At 39.7% G+C, this 22278-nt stretch overlaps 1 protein-coding gene across 17 annotated transcripts in view; it reads left to right on the forward strand.

The window, feature by feature from the left end:
- LOC104058407 (TLE family member 4, transcriptional corepressor) overlaps positions 1-22278 on the forward strand; it is a 296638-nt gene continuing 274360 nt past the window's right edge. For 16 of the 17 annotated variants that reach the window (XM_054055175.1, XM_054055165.1, XM_054055172.1 and 13 more), the window contains exons 1-4: positions 1-139; positions 456-553; positions 1486-1549; positions 2938-2982. In XM_054055175.1, the coding sequence (XP_053911150.1) occupies positions 95-139; positions 456-553; positions 1486-1549; positions 2938-2982 (252 nt within the window). In that variant the 5' untranslated portion in view covers positions 1-94. Of the gene's footprint in view, positions 140-455; positions 554-908; positions 997-1485; positions 1550-2937; positions 2983-22278 lie in introns of those variants that run through there. The other variant, XM_054055176.1, reaches the window with a different exon arrangement.

Here is a 22278-nt window from a genome sequence, read left to right on the forward strand (position 1 = left end):
GGGGCCGGGGCGTCCCTGCCCGTCGTCGCCGGCGCCGCGCCCGCAGCCTTGATCCGCGCCGCCCCGGCCGCCGGCGCCCCCCGAAGCGGCGTGGATGATCCGCGACCTGAGCAAGATGTACCCGCAGACCCGGCACCCGGTGAGTGGCGGCGGCGGCCCCGCGGGCAGAGCTTCGACGCGGGCGGCGCGGAGTTGTAGCCATTTTCTTATTGTTGTCCGCCGCGCCGTCGCCGCCGCCCTGGGCCGGGGTCGGCCGCGCCGAGGTGCCCCCCCCCTCCCCCGTCCCCCGGGTGCGCGGCGGCCGCGGGGCTCCGGGCGGGCGGCGCCTTCTCCCGCGGCGGCCGCGGGGCCGTCGGGGCGGCGTGGGGTGGCCCCGCGGGGCCGGGGGCTGCGGCGCGGGGCGGCGGGCGCGCTCAGAGGAGGCGATTCAAAGACCCGCTGTTGCTTGCTTACAGGCTCCTCACCAGCCAGCGCAGCCCTTTAAATTCACCATTTCCGAGTCCTGCGATCGGATTAAGGAGGAGTTTCAGTTTTTGCAGGCTCAGTATCACAGGTAACGCTGCCTACTTTGCACAGACCGCGCGGGCCGGGGAGCGAGGCGGGGGCGCGGGGCTGAGCCGCCCCGAGCTGCGACCCATTCGCGTCTCTTCCTCACGCTCCCACTTGCGGTTGTTGGCTTTTATTTTTTCCTTTTTTTTATTTTTCCTCATGTGTGGCTAGGGAGACTTGATGGAAAAATCTGTGTCTGACTGGGCTCGTCCTCTGCTTTTCTTCAAAATGCCGCTCAGGACACGCATCTTGTCTTGGCTCGGCCCCCTCGCGCTTTTCATTGACATGTCAAGCGCTGATAACCTCGAAGTGAGGCAGCAAGCTATTTCATTATCCTTAGGTGGAAGAGCGCGATGTTCTCAAAGTGACAAGTGACTTCTGGCGGGATTGCTTAGCGGGCGTCTGAAAACAAACAAAAAGCCAGCGGAGGTGTTCGTGTTTACCACGGTATTCCTTAAATTACCAGCAGCATTTTCTTTGCAGTTCTGTAACAGCAGAAAAACCCAACCCAAAAAAACCCCAGCAACTTACTACTCGTTAAAGTGGTGATACGTTTGCTTCCTCTGTGGGTTGACTAAAAGCAAGAGGTGTTTCTAAAACTCATTTAAATAAAATCTTTAAAATCCAAATTATGGATTTGTAAGTGGCTTTTCAAGCTTAAATGTTAAGGGTGTGAATCCCTGCATTCTGCTTCTGTGAACTAGCGCTGGGTGCTTTTTTTTTTGTCAGAAAAAAACTATGCAGTTCGCTTAGGAGATGAGGATGTTGCACAATATGTTTTGAAAGAGGAAAACTACTAACCCCACCCTGAACTCCCAGGCAAGAGCTGGAACGCACGTCTTAATTGTGTGCTTGAAAGGAGAGTAACCTGTGCTTACAAGGAGGTCAGTTTTGTGATATGAAGTACCCACGCTTTTTCCTTTTTGTCTTGAACAGTTTAAAGCTAGAATGTGAAAAACTGGCCAGTGAGAAGACAGAGATGCAGCGACATTATGTCATGGTAAGCAAGCTGCATAACAAATTCAAGATGTCTATTAGCTTGGTATACCAAAACAGAAATACATTTGGATTGCTGGAGGTGAACAGAAAGATTATGATAGAGCTGTGGTTGCTGGGGTTGCATCAGTGCTTCTGTTATAAATTCTTAGTTTTTTCAGGGGTTTATAACTTGTTTGCAGCAGTTGGTTTCTGGGTGAAACCTGCTTTTTAACGATTTAAGCAATTGGCCTATTTCTTCCAAATGCTATCAGATTACTTTTCAGCCCTTTGAAGCTGTGTACAACTTTTGTAGTGTACCTGGGGATGATGTTTTCACTTGTGTTAACTTTTCCCAATGATCATATCTCTGTAAAGTGGTATGAGATGTTATTTTATTCTGTGGTGGGAGTAAACCAAAATTATACATGTGCACATATAACCCCAAAGCCTGCTTCTTAGAAGAACTGTTGTACCTAGGCAGCTGGTTCATTGTTTCAGTAAATTGGGAATGGCAGGGATCTCGGCTGTGAAAGGGATTTCCTCAATGGTTGTAGTCTGCTTGGTTAAATAATGTGCTCAGAAAGATATCTCTAAATACATAATTGTGTCATAGATCATGATAACTCAAGAGGGGCTCTTGCTGTCTGCTCTCATACGTCTGTGAAGGATTAGCCATTTTCTATACATATGTGACAAATAACGCTCTTGTATTTACTAAAAGAGTAAATAACCTTGAATAATTCTTAAGTAAGAATACAAGCAAACATTAAAGCTTGCAGTTGTCATTTTCATGTCTAATACGCCTAAGATCTGGAGATTGTTTGGTGCTAACGTTGCGCACTGAACTGCATTCCTCGCAGTATCTGGACACAACAGGACATGCTTAGATTGACCTCTGTATCTCAGTATCTGCTTTGGCTCTGAATTTCCGTGCTCTTTTATTCTTTGCATTCCTGCGAATTGATTGTAGCTTTTTTGTGGTTTTAATTCAAAATGTTGAATAATTGGTCAGACATTGCTGATTTATACATGTGTCTGGCTTCAAGCGCTTTGAATGTTTTTTTTGACATCTTTTGTGTGTGGTAGGGAATAAAATCTTGAGCATTCTCTGTGTGGCTTTTTTTCTGCTTCTAATCATTAACTCTGATTGTGATAACAGTTTGTGATTTTTGGTTGTCTGTTTTTTTGTATGTTTTATGGCTCTTCTTTGTAAGTTTGACAGGAAGCAATGTAGACAAAGCAAAAAAAAGCAGAAAAAAAATGGCTACTGTGAAATGCTCTTTTGAATTCCATCATCTCTTCAAGGCGTTTTGGGTCTGTATGTCTTTGTACAGATGATGTTTGACTTAGTGAATTTTGTAATGTTTTTCACAATTGCAAGGTGTAATAGAGTCATTTTCTTCTTTCTAGTATTATGAGATGTCCTATGGGCTGAATATAGAGATGCACAAACAGGTAGGTAGATATTTTGTTTTATGTGAGAACGCTCTATGTAATTTCTCCCATCAGTCTTAAAACAGATGGGTGTTCTGTCTGACTTGCTTTAATTGCACGCGTAAGTGCATTGGAAATTTTTTTGTACTTAACCTCGCCCTGGAACTTCTATCTTGTGTGTGGTATGCGAGTTCCGCGTAGGATACAGTCTTAGCTACCAGTTGTGCTTTATTTAGTTGACTTTCCACATGGCAAGCTCTGCACATACAGGTGGTCTTGTGCAGCACAGGGAAGGTGTGTGTAAGTGGGGACTGGTTGTACCGTCAGATCTGTCTGACCTCAAACCTTGGAGGCTTACTTTTTTTGAATGGTAGTTACATCAAAAATGCCCATTAGGGATCGAAGAATTTGTATTTGCTTGTGGAAAAAGAGCATTCTCTTCCGTTAACCTAGGCTAATTTAAGCTGGAGCTACAAAAGCAATTGATGCACAGCCATGTTTTTATTTCTGTCAGGCTGCTTACTTGGACCTTTGTCCAAAATCAGTGGATCTGGTGCATCTCAAACACTAAAGAGTAAATGAGCTTTCTGCAAGGATGTTAGCATGCTTGGTTTTGTGCCTTGAAGTCTAGCACTTAGGCCAAGATTAGTGGGAGATTAGTTAGATGGAGCATGGTAGTGTAAATCAGAGTTTCTTATTTTGTAATGTGTGTTTTTAACCTTCTCTAGAGAAGAATGAATTAAACATCTGAGCTCATTTCCAGTAAGGGAACTTATTATATGGTGGAGTTTAATACTGACAACTCATTTTAGCAAACAGTTGAGCAATTCACCAGCGTAGCTGGGGAGTGTAAACTGCAGAAATAAAGAAATGGTTGGATGGGAGAAGAAAGACCATCTGAAAATTGGTCTGTATGCATTTGTGTTCAAAGTTAGGGATTTGGAACTTCTCTGGGTTGTGGAAATAGGATTTCTTTATCTTACTGAGAGCAGACATACGATTCAAATGTTTTTCCATGTTATTTGTTGTATTTTGTGTTCCGTTAGCATCCCAATACCACAGTACTGATTAGGGCCATTCGTGCTAGATGCTATATAAATACAAAGATGGTGGGATTTCCTGCCTGAAAGAATTTTACTTACACAACTCCAAACTTACAGGACTTTGTATGTAAACATAATTTTACAGACAAATACATTATACCTGTTGAATTCAGACATCGTCCTCACAGGTGCATAACTGTGATGACTCAACAAGTGTGTTTAGCAAACAGTTAAGAGGAAAAGGTTGTAATGGCAGCTGATCAGATCGTAGGTGGCAACTCTGGACCTGATTTGGGTTGTGGGTGCTGGTGGAAAGACTGGTCACTGACTCTTAGAGGTGTTGGATCTGTTCTTAAATGAATAGACAGATTGTTTTAGGTCTCATTTAGAAAAAAAAGAAAAAAAAAGAAATCAAAACCTTCAGCCACACAGTAAAGTAGTAATTATGGAAACAATTCATAAAGACCGGAGTTATTACAGGGCACCTGTGTAGGAAATTCTTACAGGTGTTGAAAACCAGGCACTGCAGTCAAACTTTGTATTTCTGGGTTTTTATAGCAATTAGTTCTATATAGACTTACATTAACTGCACAGAATTCAGAGGGACAAAATCAACTTGCAAGTGCAGTGTGTAATTAAATTGTTTTAAGCAGGGAGAAAAAAAAAAACACAGCAAAAGCCCTTTTAATTTCTAAATCCTTTGCTTCAGCAATTGTATACAGTTACAGAGATAGAGTCTTCAGTGGTATTCTGGAGAAATTAAGTAGTTACAACTAAGTGTAGTGCTTAAAAGGGACTGTGTTTCAGTTGAACACCTTTTTTTCCATTACTCTTCAGTCTGTTCAAATTAGTAGTTTAAATATCATACTCTTATGAAAAGCACTTAAATGTTTTGTCAGATGTTGATTTGAGTTAGCTGTGGCTAAGAAACTTGTTTGCTACTATTCTTAAATATATCAATTTCATGTCTCATGACTCCTTTTCTGTTGCCACAGTATGGTTGGGTTTTTTTTTCCTCATGTCTCCTCTTGCTTCAACAGCTGCCAAATATTTCCCATCTTGCTTTATGATTACAGTGTTAGGGTCCAATTGATGTAGTATATAGATAGCATTAATTGCTTCATTTGTTGTGTGTGGAGCTTTTTTTAGTCTTCCACCTTACATTCTTTTCTCTTCTGCTTCCATCTTTGAACGTTACTTGGCTGAAATTGAGTGGTTCACCCTTCCTCCCACTCCCCAGCTTTCTAAATTCAATCATATAAAAAATCCTGAGGGCAGTTTATCACATTGTGCAATACAGACAGCCCTCCAAACCACCTACTTATTATATTTTCTTTCTTTTTTTTTTTCACTTTAGCACAGAGGCATATCTGTCTTTATTTGTTTTTCTGGGCAGACAGCCTTGGTTCCTCTCAGGTTCTTTTCCAGATGTACTCGCTGGATGCCCTTGTAATGGAAAGCAGGCAATAATGCAGTGAAGTTGCCCTTCGGCGTAATTGGGCCTAGTTCTCAAGATCAAGTTAGGCTTATTCTCTTATTAGATTTACGTCTCAAAGGGTTCAAGAGCAGGACTCCCTGGAGTCCTTAGAAGTACCCTAGTAATTGGTGGCCCTGATATTTGAAACCTTTGTGTATTTTTTCTGTTAAAGCTTCTGTTCTTCTTGGCTGCTCCCAGCCACAGAGTATTTATTTTTAGAGAAATTTTTCACTGGAACGGAAAATGATGGCTGTGATGGAGTCATGACTCTGTGACTTAGCAAATTGATAAAAGGATAAATGCATAGAGAGCAGTGTTCGTGAATGTGCCTGTGTGTCGGGGAGAGGCGGTAGAGGAGAAATAGTGGAAGAGCATCTCTTCACCACCCCCACGCCCTCACCACCATCCTCACCCCTACCCCTTCACACTCCCTGTGATGCTCATCATCAGTCATCCTATGTTGATTTTGATAGAAGACTATTAAAGTGAAACCTATGGGGAATTTGTCATTCTGAAAGGAAAGCTAATGTAATTAGTAGCAATTAAAGTACATTTAGTAAATTGGATTTAATCTTAATTAAGCCTGCATAATGTTGCCAATTTTTAACAATTATGTTTGAGAACATAATTAATTTAAATTTTGGTAACTGAGTAAATAGCATTAGACTGGTAGAATTAGTCATTTTTATTTTTTTTCAAAGACAAGTCTGGGGTATGTTTTGATATGTGGTGTTATAGCCTAAAATAGCAAGCTAACCTTTGATATTTTGTTCTAGGATCAGTTGAGCTTCAAACTAGGTGCATTCTTAAAAAAAAAAAAAGCATTGATTTGAGGGGTTTTGGGCTGCAGTGTAAACAGATACTTCTGTATAGTTTTATATTTCGTTATTAGCAGAATGTTGAAGGTTTGAGTGTGGTCTGAAGATGCCCACTTCTTACTAAGTTGCTTTTTTTAACATTTGTTTTTCAGAATCTTAGTGGATAGTTTATGAATGAGTAGCTGATGTGCTGCTCTGTGTTTCTGATGCACTGTTGCTACTTGGTGGTGATGGTCATTTGGTTTAATTTCTGAAATTAGGCTATTTTAATGTTATGGTAAACAGTTTATTTAAATAGCTGTAATCAAATGTGCTTGCTGAAGGTTTTAATTCAGAATTGTAATTATCACTTGAAATAAGTGTCTTTATTTGGCTACAGACAGCAGATATTTGTGAATGGGACTGATGGAAAGCATAAATAGGATACAGCATTGACTTTTTACTTTGGTTACCTTTTTTTGGAGGTGGCAACGTAAATTCTGAGTCCCTCTTTTTGGTTAGACTTCTGTCTTTGAACTAATTCAAATGCTACAAATTGGATTTCAGCATTTTTGGGAAAAGAAAAAACACATCTTTTGAGAAACTGGGTATTAAAAAAATAAATGAAATGACTTTTTTTAAGATCACAGTAAAAAAAAAAAATCAGTCCAATGCATGTAAATTTTATTACAAGACTTGGGCAACAACCACTTGAGTGCTGCTAAAATATTAATTGGATAGAAATGAAAGGACTGCTATCTGATAGGATGTCATAATCATAGCTGCAGTAGTCGATAGTAAATGATGATAAATGGCATTAGGAACCTTTTAGCAAACTGTAATAACTATGAGGAGGGAAGCAGTATGGATTTGCATTATATCTGATACCCTCTAGTACCAAGTGGATTGCCAATACTGCTTGTTTAGCATTTTCTAAGGGCAATAGGATATTGATTTCTGACTTACAAGGAATGGCTCTATTTTCGCCATTGAAAAGTATTGCAGGTTGTTAAGAAGAAATTGACTTGAAGAGGCCTGACTGCTGCCCATCATGGAGCAAATAAAGCAAAACTGCCGAAGCATGGTGGAGTAGCGAGATGGGGCTCTCAGCAATTTGTTGCTATTAATTTACCATGCTCGACAGCAAATCAATCGGCATCTACTTCATCTGCTGGAGAAAATGCTGTCCAGGGCAGATAAAAGGCCCTGCATGGTACAGGGAATAGACTGGATTGACCAAACGGAGGCTGCAGTTAATGTGTAAATAAGTGAAATCAAGGCCACTGTTGCTGAGAAAGCTGTTTTTAATTAGGTTGGGGCTTTATAGTGAGCTATTTAAGAAACTAGTATGGAGAGTAAGGGAAGATTTATTGCCAGCTGAGTTAGTATGTGAGCTGTACAACATCCCAGCCCTGAGTCTGCTTGCTTCTTAAGCCTTAGTAAATTATTTTGGTAAAGGGGTAAAGATGGGAATCAATTTGTTTAATTTAGGGCAGAGTTTTGACTGTTTTTCATCTTCATGGCCATAAAACATATATCATAGAGAATTGCTTTGTATATGTGCTATCTTTGTAATGGAAAAATACTCTTTTTGTGGTAATGGTTTGGGCTTGGTGTCAATGCATGTGTGTGCCCTTATTTTATTTTTTTTTAACACAGTTTTAGTAGTTGAGCGTATATTGTCTTCCTTGTAAGAATAGCTGGAGAGCCAGCTAAATTTATACCTGCTGAATTTGTTTTCCTTTATAAACGGTAGGAAAGATTTAGTAGAGATACAGGCAGTGGGTAGTCAGAACTGAACTGGAAAACTTCAAAATGAGAGAGATTAGAAGTGAAATTTTGAAGACTGCCATTCACACAGGACTATTAAGGAGGAAGAGAAAAACAAATGGCTTTTCCATCAAAATCACAAAATGTGAAAAACAGATTGTTTAAATCAGTTTGACAACTGAGGTTTGTTTGTGTCCGTTTTAGGTTATTTAGCCTCCAAAGCCACAAGAAAATCTTTTAGAAGCTTATGAAAAGTTAGAAAACATATTATTCTGCAGTTAAACCAGAAGCCTTTTACTTGGCAATAACTCCCAGGTTCTGAAATGAGATTCTCTACCTTCTTTTTGTCATGATATAGATGATAGCCTTTCTGTGGGGAGGTCCTGCTAATTATTGTGAATTTTGCTGTTGCTGGCAGTTACTGTTGAAATAACCTTCCTCACTGCAACTGCAGAATAAAATGCATGAGGACAAGAGCTTCCATTTCACCCTGGGTTTGCTGTTCATAAGCGAAGGAAAGTGTCACTCTCCCTCACTTGTTTTGGTAATTCAGACAGATGCTTAAGACACAGGAAACAGCACAAAACATGCTGAGCACACTTTTTAATGAAGACATATGCTCTTATTTTTACTGGCAAAAGGCTGCGCTTAAACATAAAGCATTTTTTCTGGCTTTGAAAGATGCTAATTGCTGTGATGCTGCCTCTCTGACTGTGTTCATTTATGGGCACAATTGTAGTTACATAGGGGGTCAGTGGTGACCCTGTGGTTAGGGTTACCTAACACCTTCCCCTGTAAAAAAAAAAAAATCCTTGTGAATTTAATTTTATTTTTTTAAATACCAGAAAATTCATCAACTTTGCTGTTCTGGTGAGAATGCCCAGCCCCTTCTGGGTAACGATGGAGGAGAGGGAAGGCAGTGCAGCTGGAAATGGGACTCTGGCATAAGGCTCCTGCTAACAGTCAGAACTTAATACTTGCCGAGAGAGGGAAGCTGTGTCACCATTTTGTATATAATAACTTTTGCACCATTTTGTGTGGTGAGATTTGCCTTCCTTTGGGGAGAAAAAAGGAAATGCCGAAGTCAGGAAAAGTCACCAAAGCACAGGAAAAAAAACTTTAATTAGCAGGTTTCAAAGTGAGGTATTGGGATGCTGGGATGCCCAAGCTTTACAGCATTTGTGTAAGCTTGATCCTCCTCTCTTATGTAAGTGCATTGTGGTACAGGTTTTAGTTATACACTTGCTGATTTCATTAGCGGCTTTCCTATAGGACCTTTTTCAGCTCACAAAATAGACATTAAGAAAGTAGAACTAAGGCTGCACGGGAGATTGTAAATCTGGCTTAAAAATGTTTGTCTGCTTGGCGCAGCAACTGAAATAACTTTAAACATCAGGATTCAGGCATGTGAAATAATTGTAATTGTAAGCTCTCAAGACAGGGATTATGATTTTGGTTTGTGTTACAAAAAGTAAAGGGGCTGTGCACACAGGTCAGTCCCGCTGTATACTATGGACTTGGTGCACTGAAGCTGAGAGACAGATTCTATGCCTCTTAACACCAAGGCTGTCAAACATTGAGAATTCAGAGTTATCAATTTGATCCTACTTTTTTTTTCTAAAAAAAAAATCAGAAGTTATTATGTATTCTTTGTGGGTGTAATAGAGAACTGGATTTATCACAGACATAGGCCAGTTTGTGAACAGTGTGATTATAACTGTTACAGAAGTCACTTTTGCTGTCTGCAAATTGAGCACATCTGTTGCCACTGACTTTCAGAAAACCTGTTTAGCCACAAGGCACAGCAGAAATAGAACAAAGATAATAATGTGAAACACATGATACAAACACAGGATACAAACCAATACTTGCATTAACTAAGAGATGACAATGTACTTGAATCCAAACCTATCTATACTCAAGAAATGCTAACCTTTGAAAAAAAGAAAAAGAATTTTTGCATTAAAAATTAATCTTTATTTTAAAATACAAAAATACGAAGTCTTTTTGAGAATACCTGTTGGTCTCTGCCTATTTGTATATCTTTGTAAGTTTTATCTTGGTTAGAGATGATGTTTTTATGGTTCCGCTGCTACTTTATAGTACTGCTACTGTAATTTTCTTCCCTTGGTGTCATTTATCTTAGTGGTGGCACAAACTGTTGTTCAGTGTAGCAGGAAGTGTTTAGGCACAGCGTTGAAAACAGGCGTACACAACTTTTTTATTTTTTAATAATGTTTTGTAAGTATGACTGCACTAAGTAGAAATCTAAATAATACTTTCTTGCCTGCGTGGGTAGGATTTAGACATAAGGGATCATCTTTCGTAGCCTGGGACAGGTACGTAATGCTGTGGTGTTGAATGTGATGTGATGACTAAGACATTTTACTTTGCAGGTGTCAGGCAAGTCAAAATTCTAGTCCCCATGGTAAACTTGAATTGTTGTCTTAATCGTTACATATTTGAGGTATGCTGCATTGCCAACTCCAAACGTTAAATCATGCTACCCTCTTGAAAACCATGAGATTGATTTAAAATTAATCATGAGATAAAAGTAATACATTTAGGATACTTTTTATTTTGTTTCTCATTTTAAGCTGTCAAACTGCACTTGGCTTATGCTGCCTAATTTTTCCTGTAGTATTCTTCCATAATAGTTTTTTGCAAGTAAAGAGTGAAATGTCCCATGACTGAAAATAAATAGAGCTGGATATGAGATGCAATTGGCAACTTTTGTTATATTTTTCTATTCTCAGAACACGTGTGAGGTGTACTCTCCAGAGAATAAAAAGGTCCAAATTAAAAATATATACCTACTCTGTCTGGAATTGCTTGCTAAGTTTCTGTGAGTTATATGTTAGGGTTTTGTGGAGTATGTATCGTAAGATGACACAGTTATGCTGGTGGCAATTGCCTTTTCTGTGTTAGAGTGTGAGGAAACATAGGACATAGTTTGGAGTGGAGATTTTCTGATGTTGGCTCTCTCTTTTGGTCTGCTTAAGTGGTTTCTGTGCAGAATCTTATACTGCCAGAGGCTTCTAATATTTGCTGGATGTGTCTCAACTTCTTCAAAGGAGAAAAGCCTTTCACTGTTATATTTGGATGTGGAATGCTGGCAGTAAGAAAGTATGCTTTTCTTTTTTCTTGTCTTTGCTTAAAAACCTCAACAGAGCATGTCACAGTTGAGCAGAAGTCATAACCTGTCCCCTCCATGCTATAAAGAATCTGCATAACAATAGGTAGTACTCGCAAGATTGTGTTTGGCATGTGTTGTACTGTTGTACATGATCACTGAGAACATTTGATTTTTTAAAATGCTGTCTTTGCCTCCATCTTAAACACAATAAATGTCTCTTAAATATAAGAGAATTATGTCCTTGGTGCCTCTTAATCATTTGGAGGGTTGGCAAATGCAGACCGCCCCTCTGACCCTATTCTGGGTAGCCCATACTGCTGTATAAAGGGGATGGTGAGGTGGCAGCTAAGGTACCACTTGGGTTTCAGTTACAGGTGTAGGCACTAATGAAGTTTTACTATGGCAGAAATGTACTTTGGAAAGCCAAGGGGCCCCTTTTTCCTTGTCTTTTCCAAATTTGAACCCTAAATCAATGATCAACCCACGGCCAACACATGCTTTCTGCAAATACTTAATAAAGCGTTGTGGTGCTTGTAGGCAGTAACAGCAAATGCAATTTAAATTTAATGCTGATGATTTTAAACTGAAGAACAACAGCAAATAGGTCTACCTTGTGTCTGTTGTGTCCACAGAGCAGAGAGCTTCCTCAGAACTCATGATGGGGTTCCAATAGCAAACTCAGCAGGGGATGAGAGAAGATGAGGTGGCCTGAAGCCCACCGAGCCACTTGCAGTGGCTATGAGGAAGCTGGCATGGTGGTGCACAGAGCATAGTGTTCTGAGTGTTGGGGTTGCAGGATGTTTCCTTTGACAGTTACTCAATGTCTGAGGCCATCATTTACCACATTAACGTGACAGCATTATTTAAAAATAATTGTTAGGCAAATTGGCGTGAATTTTTAGTTTGGAATAAGGGAAAAGAAGGCATTTAGATCACTTTTTTTTTTTTTTGTGTCTCTTTGCTTCTCAGCAGGAAAGGTGGAACTTAAGTGTTTACTCATTCTTTGTAATGCAGATAGCTCACTGAGGGCTTCTGAATTAATGTATTTGGATATCCAGTTAGCCTATCTATTTCAGTAACTTCTGTTTGGTGGTCAACCAATTAGTTCTGTTTAGCATTTGATTCAAATTTTACTTTTTAAACCAGGGGGAAAGTGGAACAATAATTGAGGGAGGATTTTATCTTGCAAAATCATGTTTTCCATTTCTGTCCTTTCACAGGGATGGGTAGGGATAAGGAGTTTTCAGCCATGCCTCATAGCTGAAACACTCTGGACTTTGTTTTGTAGACACAGTAATGTTTTCATATTAAAATAACTGCAGTGCAACCCAGCTAAGGGTTGGGGAAACGGGTACCTTGGACTTGGCAGTGCTCGTCCGTGTGTTTTCATGAAAGCTGAGGAATGTGCATGGCTCAGTTTCTGTCAGTTGCTCCAGTGGTGTCTCTGACTGTCTTCCTGTGTGCCTTGGGAGAGCCTGTGTTGGGCTTGAGGTGAACAAACTAGCATCTCTTTCCTTAACAGCCAAGTAGGCAGTGGCAGTGTGGGCTCCATGTGGTCATTTTGATCCATTTGCTGAGCTATGGATGCGGCTGTGACTTTGAGAGGGTAGTGGGGCTCTGCTGGATTTTTTTGATGGCTGCAGGATGAACAGCTGTGAATTCTGTATGCATCCTTCATTAAGCGCCACAGGTCTGCAGGGAAAAGTTAGTATTGATACTGTTCGACTTCCTGCTCTGGATACCTGCAGATGCCTGCCCAGGGGCTTGACTCATTGGATCTAGGGGAGACACCATTTCTAGTATAAAGCATGTCACAAATTAGCAGTTGTGGTTTCTCTGAGTGTGAGCTCATGCTCTGCAGCTCTTTGAATGTCTCAACATTTTTCTGCCTCTGTCTCCCTCTCTGAAATGGTGATGATAGTTACATGATGGAGAGTGATGTAAGATTTAATTTGTTAATGTTCATTATTAGATGAGAGGCTCTAGAGAATCAAAAAAATATTGCATTTGTATTTGATGTGGAGGGAAGAGGACTCCTTCCAACCGCTGTCTGCTGTGTAAAGAAGTTCAACAATGCCTTAACTAACTGCTGTGGGATTTCCTTTGTCCTTAAGCCCCAGGGGTTACTAGCAGGTAACATTAAAGATGCTTGAGATGTCCTCCTGCCTACTACTCTGTTAATTATATTTGGAGGTAGAAGTTTGAGTTGGGGAGGAGGGGAAAGGCTAGTCTTATGATAAAATTTGGAGAAGGAAAGCAAAGAGATTTAAGACCAAAAGCTAGCCAAAACGCATATGCTGAATTTTTGGTTTGGGGGAGGAGGCAGAGAACAAGGGATGACTGGAGGAAGCTTGTTAATTGGTTTTCTCTTCACGTCTCTTATCTCCCTTCAGTACCATTCACTCTGTATGACAACCATCCACTTTCACAGTACCCTCTTTGAAAGATGGCACTGTGCTCATGTGTAAAAGAGAGTCAGCTACAACACCACTACTGTCTGCGTTCTCTAATTTTATAAAGCATGTGACTACATACAAAGTAGGTGCCTCTTCTTGAAATATCAGTCTGTAGTGTTTGAGTAACACAAGAAGATTGAAAAGGCTTTGTGCATTAAATACACCCCGTATGTTTGTGTCAGCATGTTAACAAATAGTAGATTTGTTTATTCTTATACTCAATTTAACCAGTAGGTTTTCTGTCCTAATTATGGAAAACTGTTGCAGTCTGGGCGTGTTGTTTATTTACAGTTTTCTCAGTACTTCTTATTCTTAATTTCTGGGGACGAACTGTATGTTTCCTTTCTCAGTCCTGTCCTAAACAACAATAACAACAAAATCCAGGCAGAGATGAGCATTTCTTGCTTAGTTTTTGCTCTAAAACATTATCCGTGGAAGAGACACTGACTTCTCCAAACATCAAAGGATTTTTTATGTCAGTTACTTGTTATGTATTTGTCCATAAATAAATATGGAAATGTTACTCTTGAAATAATTCAATGAATTAAATAAGCTCTTATTTAGTTCATTCAAGAGTGATGTCTTGTTTCCTGTGCATCCTTCTGCTTCCCTGTGCTTCTAGAGATGGCTGTTAAGGGAAACAAAGCAAATAATGTGTCTTTTATGTGGTCAACATGAGGAAGACACTTTCTATCTCTACAAGATACTTAGTTCTTTATCCCCTCACGACTTTCCCTGGTTTATCTCTACAGACTGGTGAAAACAAAACATGCATCCTATTTGACTTGTTTGCAGCAAAAATTCTGTGCCTGTTTTATTTTAGAAGTTTCTGGGGAACAGCTTGTATCAGACATTTTTTTGAAAACCACATTTGACAGGATAACAATTGTTCTTGGGTTTTGTTATGTAGATAGAGATGCAAAGAACAACTGTATTTTAAGATTATACAGGAAGAGAGCCGCCACGAGCATATGTATGGGGTATTTTTTTTATGAGGTTGTAGGTTACTGCTTGAAGGTGAAGTTTCAATCATGTATATGAGGTGCTAGCAAAGTAAATTAGCAGCCTTGTAATTACACACTTCCAAAATCTATCTCTATGGAAGGACATAAGACTTTCTTTTGCAGATAAAAACATTCAGCTTCTTTTGCAACTTTTTTTTTCCCCTAATATGCCTGTAGCTGAATTGACATACAGGCCTTGTGAATGTACGAAATGCTGGTATTTTGTTCTTTGTTTAGTTGCTATTTACTTAGCTCTATTTTCTGCCTGGAACTCGTGTGTATTTCTTCTAAAGCATTGATTTTTTTAACAAGTCTTTTTGTGTGGGAGAGAGAAATCCTGGGATAATCTTAGTTTACACATTTTCAAAGAAAAATGCTGCTGTAAGTATGCACTGTATTAGGGGTCATGAGGTTTGTTTAAGTCTGCGACAGAACCTGAAGGTCTGTAGACACAGGAAATACCTCTCTATATTAATGTGAAGCAAAGCAGAAAGCTCCCAGGTGGATGAGATGCAGCTGCCATGGTCTGGGGTGTGAGGAGATCCAGGTGCAAGTTTATGGACTATGCTGTCAAGGGCTTCCCTTGAGACCTTGGAAAAGCCACTTTGACCTCTTAGTGTCTGCAAAGCAGGAGTGATGCTGCAGGTGCATTTGCACCACTGGGCTGCAAGGCCAGCTGAACAAGAGCAGAGCGGTGCTTGTGGTGTGTGTGGTGAGTTGAGCAATACAGGATAGATCCAGAGGAATCCAGCACTTAACGAGGGTAACTCATAGGGAAATGTTGAGGCCAGAGGCGTGTCTTAAATCTGACTGCTTGAAGGCTGAGATACCAGTGTTAGTGCTGCCAGGACATGCTGCCTTAGTTTGGTGGTCTTGGAATCACTTTTTGAGGAGTGACATCTAACATTATTTTAAACTGTGTGCGTAATGTGCATTTTTCTTAAGAAAAAAATAAAATCAAAAAGTCTGGAGGGGGCAACACTTGTTTCGTCTTAGTTCAGCTACTTTTCTGTTTACTAGGAGGATCCACATCTCTCCTGGGAGAATGAATGGGATGCCCAGCAGAAAGTTGTCTCATTTGCATGAGATCCTTAATGGCTTGATAGAGCTGAAAGATGAGAGATGCATGCTGTGCTGTCGCCCTGGAAAGACTGGCGAGCTGGAAGGAGTTGTGCTGCATTTTACTCCCTGCCCAAACATATTTACATGTTTTTGGCCATGGTGTTTTTTCATGATTTTGAGCAGGCACTGGAAAAGGGGCTTCCCTTCTCCAGTGGAAGAATTGGGAGTGTTTTCTTCCTAGATTTCATGGAGGACTGTTAGGGTCCTCCATGTTCCTTCTCCAAGGAAGTAGAATGGAGAAGTAAAGAATTAAAATAATGTATATAATGGTCTTACTAAATACTAATCTGTTACATAGAAGCCAGTCTGTTCCTCTACCCACCCCCTCGACCCCTGTTTTGTTTTGGTTTTTTTTTTTTTTGTAATGTTCTGCTGTTGTATTTTATGTGGGAATAATACTGGCAGTGGTTCTCAGCTCCCTGAGGAACGTGGTTGAAGAAGCATTGAGATGGAGGAGTTGCATGGGGAGGGTCTTTGCAGGGCTTTTTTGCAGGACAGTTTGGTCCTGTTGAGCCAAAGACACTTCTGAACATGTCTGGAAGGGGAAATCTGCAGAGTTAATGGGGAGCTTCCTTGCTGGAGATGGAGATGCCCACTCACTTCTGATGATTTCAGCCCCACAACATTCCTGAATAGGGAGGCAAGGGGATGAAGATCATAGTTTAAGATTTTAATGCCTATATTCTTTTGGTACTCCAGCCTTTGTAGTTGATGTGACTTTTTTTTAAGATGCAAAGGTACTTTTATATATCTATAGGTATGGCTAGGTGCACCTCTGTGCCTCAGAATTCTTGAAAATCTTACTGAGCATCCGTCTGTTGCTGACTTTCTGCCTGAATTACATGTCTAGTCTGCTTAGGCATTTTTAAAAATCCTATTACATGCCTTCTGGAGACTTCACCTCTGGCTTTCACTGCTTCAGTTCTCCATCTGGGAAATGGAAGTAATACTGTTTTCTGAAGCATAACCCTTACCACAGAGGAGTTGTTGGAGAGCAATATGTTAAGAAATGGATGGTGAGATATTATTCCATGGGAATCATTTAGAAGTGGCTGTGTTTATCTCTCTGGACTGTAGGATGCTTGGGGCAGGGTGCTCTTGCCCAAGGCAGCTTTGTTGTTGTTTTACCCTGCACGTGAATTCTGCTGACTTTTCCATCCCAGCTGCAATTAACATGCTCCAGTGGTGTACCTTTCAACAGTGCTTTGGTTTGTATTAAGGAAGTTTGTCCTTGATAATCTATGTTCTCAGCCTCTGTTTTCCAACTGGAAAATGGGATACTACTACTTTTTTACCTCGGTGGGATTTTGAGGGGGGAAAACAAAACAGACTTTCCTACATTGTGGTAGCATGTCCCTACCTTCTTCCTGCATGCTCAAAACCTTGGCAAATGCCAGAGGTGGGGCTTGTCGCTATACACGCTAAACATGGTTGCAGCACAGTGGGATCTTGATTTTCTGTTGCAAGAAATTGTATTGTAAAGTTAGGGAAAATACAACGTTTGTTAAGCCTTTCTGTGCCTCCTGGTTCTATGCAAAATTAGTCTGAGGTAGGCTCCTAGTGGAGATCTCAAATAGCTAGTTTCCCACACTCCTCTTAACCTCATTTGAATTTTTACTTGCCTTTTAGACAATGAAGCTGTACAAGGTGCTTTCTTATGTGTAATAGAGGTTAAAGGAAGAGAATGACAATGTGAGTTGTCAAAAGATGAGGGAAGCCAGCTTAGTATTCAACAGTGAAGATTACAGCTTTGGGTGAGTCTTCACTCCTCATCATGTGAAAACTCCATATGTGAGAAGCTGTAAATGTAGTTTTGAGCATAAAATGCAAGTTGGACTTCAGAATAGAAATACTAGTCTAAAGGCTGTCTTTAGCATAATAGAGGAGGAAGGTTTGATAGCTGGTGCTCTCACTGAAACACTGCTCTGCTTTTCCACTTTGGGGAAGCAGTGGGATTTAGATGGTAAAGTAGGTCAGTTTCTCTATCTGAGCATCACTTTGCTGCTGCCTTTCTTGGTTATCTTTCCTCTGATGGGTGCCAATTTAGGAGGCAGAACAGCTGTGAATTTAGCAAGTCTATATCTCTCGGTGTACAGTTTAGCTTAGTCAGTAGAGATGAAGAAAACCTGATTTACAACCATATGAAATGAGCTCTGCACAGATTTTGTGGTGGATATTGTGAGTAATTTTGTACTGATTTGGGCTGCATTGGTGGAAAATGGCATCTGTTTTTAAAACTTTGTTTATAGATATAGAATCAAGATAAAGTGCTTTTTGGTGCATGTGTGTGGTGTTCAAGAGTATGACTGGTCACTGTTGAACAGACTCACTAGCTCCTCCTAACTAAGGAGTCAGCAAGGTTTTATTGTACTGAGTATTTCGCCAGCTTCTCCAGCAGATCTGCAGCTAATTTACAGCAGCTTCAGTTCTGTGTTCATGCCCGAAGTTGTACTTGTGATGGTAAAGTCACTGTATCCCTTGTTGATGACTCCTAAAAAATGAACTGTTTCTCACTTCTCTTCCATTTGCTTTCATCAGTACAACATAGCATGTTACAGTAGTGAAAACTGACATATTTCAATACAGAAATCAGTCCTTTTTAAGTGTCTTGCCTTTATATTAAAGGCTAGTATTTTCTTACTTAGCCTTTTTTCTTCACTGAAATAGTCTGAGCTGTCCGCTAGTCATCAAGCCTATTTCCCTTCCTCCTCCCCTCAGCCTTTTTGTTTTCTTTGTGGAAAACACGTGATGGTTATACACAAACAGATGTGCAAACAATTAGTACGAATTTGAATTATTTTAAGGTTTCCTTTCTTGTATTCTGGCACATGCAATACTTTCCTGTATTCTAATGCAAACAGAATAGCACAACTAAGTGTCTAATTGTCATGGGAAGCTGCTGTTACAGAAAGGAATAGTTATAATAATTTGTGCACAACAGATTCTTATACACCAAAGTAGATGGAACCTCTGCGTATTTTCATGGGTAAAAATGTTCGGATTTGAATGAGTATTTTTCATATAAATGCTTGCCTGAAACCTTTTTTATTAAAAGGGTGGCAAGATTACAGATCTAGCAAACTAAATATAAATTAGCAAGCCCAGAGACTACATTTTGGTAAACCATAGAATTACTCCATGGCAAAAAGCCAGAGATCCATTAAAAATAAATAAAAAAAAAAAAAAACAAAAAAAACCAGGCATGAAGATGTGGTTTTGCTGTCTGTCATGCTGTCTGCTGTGACTAAAAAACGTGCGTTGTTTTATGAGCATGTTTTTTCAGTTCTTACCACAGCATTTAGTTTCTTCATCTGACTGCAGCTGACCTAGTATGTCTGCCACTTCTACATCAGTTTTTATTTATTTATTTCTTGTTTTGAATTCACTGTGTAATTGGGTAATGGTGATTGTGTTTGCCAGGCAATCTAACAGGTGGCTGTAAGGATTAGTCAAAACTTGTAGCTAAATCAGCCTGTGATGCTAGGCTGAGAGGTGAAAAGTTTAGGATGTGATTGATGCAATACATCTTGGTTGCTGGGCAGTGGAGGAAGTGAAATGGAGTACCTTCCCATGCCCAAAAAAGTATTGGTACATGTAACAAGATGAGCAGCTTGCCAGGAGTGCTGCGGTGTGATATGCTCTCTCTCTGTGTTCTCCTTTTCTTACTAAAAGGAGTCTTTACTAAAAGTCTGAGCTTAGACATTTTGTGTGTGGGAGACTGGAATTTACTGTGCACTTCAAGCGGGCAGAAGGTGACATTGATAGTGAAAGAAGTTATCTCACATTTGGGTTCACCCCATAGTAAAGTGGTTCTGGGATGGAGTTTGTATTTAGAAAAAAATTAATTGTGGGAGGGCTGTGTTTTAGCTGGGGAAAGTTCCTTCTTTGTTCACAAGATACCGACAAAAAGTGCTAGCAGCACAAGGGTGGTGTGAGCAGGAGTAGCTGGGTTGGGGAGATACTCTTCTGTGCCTGTTTTTTTTCCAATTTAAAGTGCATGTGAAACTACAGTGAAAGCCTTCTCTCTATGTCAAGAGCAGATACAGCACAGTTGGTGGGTGTGAAATCTGTATTTCTGGCCCAGACATCTTTATAGGGGGGTCATAGGTGTGAAACTGGGCCAACTTTATAAAAGAATCTCGTTTAACTGATGCTTTTCTGATAATAACACATTTAAGGAGAAATGTGTTGATAGCATCACATGGTTAATCTGTTTATAGAGTTGATTATTTACCCCTTTAATTTGCTTACATTTGACCTACTTCCACATTCTAGATGTTTTTATTAAACTGTGTAGGTGTTGTATGATGAAGAGTGCACTTAACATATGGTGCATCTTGAACATTTGTCTGAAATTAATGCAGTTCATAGTAGCTCTCCTCACAAAGTGTGATCTCACAGGGAGTTACAGTGCTGAAAGGGGTTTCATGAAATCTACATTTCCCAGCTAGAGAATTCTCCTTTGCTCCATGCCTCTTGTTCTGCTTTTAAGGCATTTCCTTAAACTTTGTGTTTCTTTAAGAAGTTATTTTAAATTGAAATCTCTCTTGGATGAAGAGTATTTGAAAACTTCAATAATGCTGATATAATTTGAAAGATGAATGCCATTTAGTGTTGCTTGAGTCAGAGTCTGTCCTGGCAGACAGGAGGAATGTCATTCAAATGACTTGAACATCAAAATATATTCAGTGTATCCAACTGTTCTGGACAAGTGAATTGCCTGAACATATTAAGCATGTGTGTCTTATAGCCATATTAGCATGTGCTTCACAAGTGTGTCTTGCTGGTCCATAGGGTGCTCTGCTATGGAAGCTCGTAAGCTGGTTCTTCATTAGTAATGTGGCATTGCCATCTCAAAGCATGAGGAGATCATGAGTCATGACTTGAAGTTGGAACTTCGATCTAAATTCAGAGTATAAGAAAATGTGCGCTAGATATACATCTTTAGTATTTTGTGTTGACTTAAGAAAAATAACAACAAAAAAGGAAGAAAAAACCAAAAACATTTTAAAAAGAGCTCTCCAGGTGGGAAAGAGAGAAAAGTGTCTTAAATGTAATCTGATTCTCAGGTAATCATGTTATTCCAGAAATGGAGACTTGATAAAATGTCACCAAAGAGCATGAAATATTTATTTATCTTAATAAAGAATTAACAAGTATCATACTTCTACTTAGTTTAAAAATGGAGATAGTAACATGCCTTATTTGAATGTGTTGTTGTAATGATCCAAAATTGAAGCTTTGTTATAGCATTGCTATAAAATCCATTGCACTGTTCTTTCATCTCTTCCTGAGTGTTGTTAAAATCACACTATCATGTCAAATACAAAAATGTTACTTTAACCTTTGGAAGTTGCATTTCAGTATTGCTCATTTTCATAATACAACAGGAAGTCACAATGCAAAAGTGTTAAAATGCTGTTTGCTTTGTGTAGACTGCTTTTCCTTGATATAAATACTGGGATTTTTTACTGGATTTCTTAAGCTAATTGATAGCTATTGCCCATGTGGTGTGAAATTGCTGAATAGGAAGAAAAGATGAGGGATTCAAGGTGATACATGTCAGAGTTTTCAAATAGCGTAAGAATTCTTGTAACCAGACCTAATAAATCTACTGTGCTGATCAGTGTGCTGATTCCTAGTATTTTTCTTTCTTGAAGCAAGTATAATCTAATGTGATTATCAATGAATCAGGCAGGCTACAAGCTCCACCTCTCATGGCCTACAGGGCTGAAATGGGTAAGCAAAGGAAAACAGTGGGAGAGAAGGAACTTTGTTCCTGATGCAGAAGAGCTGATTCCTAGCCTCTAGATGACTCTGGAAGAAAAGAAATAGAGTTCAGCAGTCACATGGCTTTTCCTGTTTTTATGGGGGACGTTGCTGAATTTGTAAGTTTATTGATCAGCTATATATGGTTCATTAAAACCTGAAACAACAAAACACTTGCTGGAGAAACTAAACTTACTTCCTTCTTTTTTGTCAGACTGTTACGTGTTCTAATTCGTTGCATTTTTTTCTGCAAGCTTCAAGACTGAATGGGTACAACCTTGTATGTGTTACTGGAAGTCTTGCATAGTCTTCACAGTTTTCAGCTGTGATAGCATATCAGCTTCTTGGTGATTAACATGTGGAGCATACTGCAAAGTGAGCATGGGTGCCATAATACAGAGAGTGGATGTAGCATGCTATGTGCCCATTGCTACTTCTGTGTCTTCTTTTGTGTCTATCTGCAAATGAGAGGTAAGTGCTGGTGCGGATGAGAAGTTAGAAATGGACACAGACAGCTCTATTTTGTAGAGGGAAGATGATTTTAATGTTTATTTTGTGGGAACATTTAATAAGAGCATCAGAACCTACTTCACAAAGCACTATATATGCAAATTTTAAAGTGTGGTTTCTTTAAGATTGACTGGTTAAAAGTTTTCAGAGTTTTCAGCCTTTTCCTGAAATACTGGCTCCTTAATATTTGTCCAGTTAAGGAGACCTCAAGTTCAGAACAAGTTTTGACTTTT

This window comes from Cuculus canorus, chromosome Z (assembly GCF_017976375.1).
Source record: "Cuculus canorus isolate bCucCan1 chromosome Z, bCucCan1.pri, whole genome shotgun sequence".
In the NCBI taxonomy this organism is placed as follows: domain Eukaryota; kingdom Metazoa; phylum Chordata; class Aves; order Cuculiformes; family Cuculidae; genus Cuculus; species Cuculus canorus.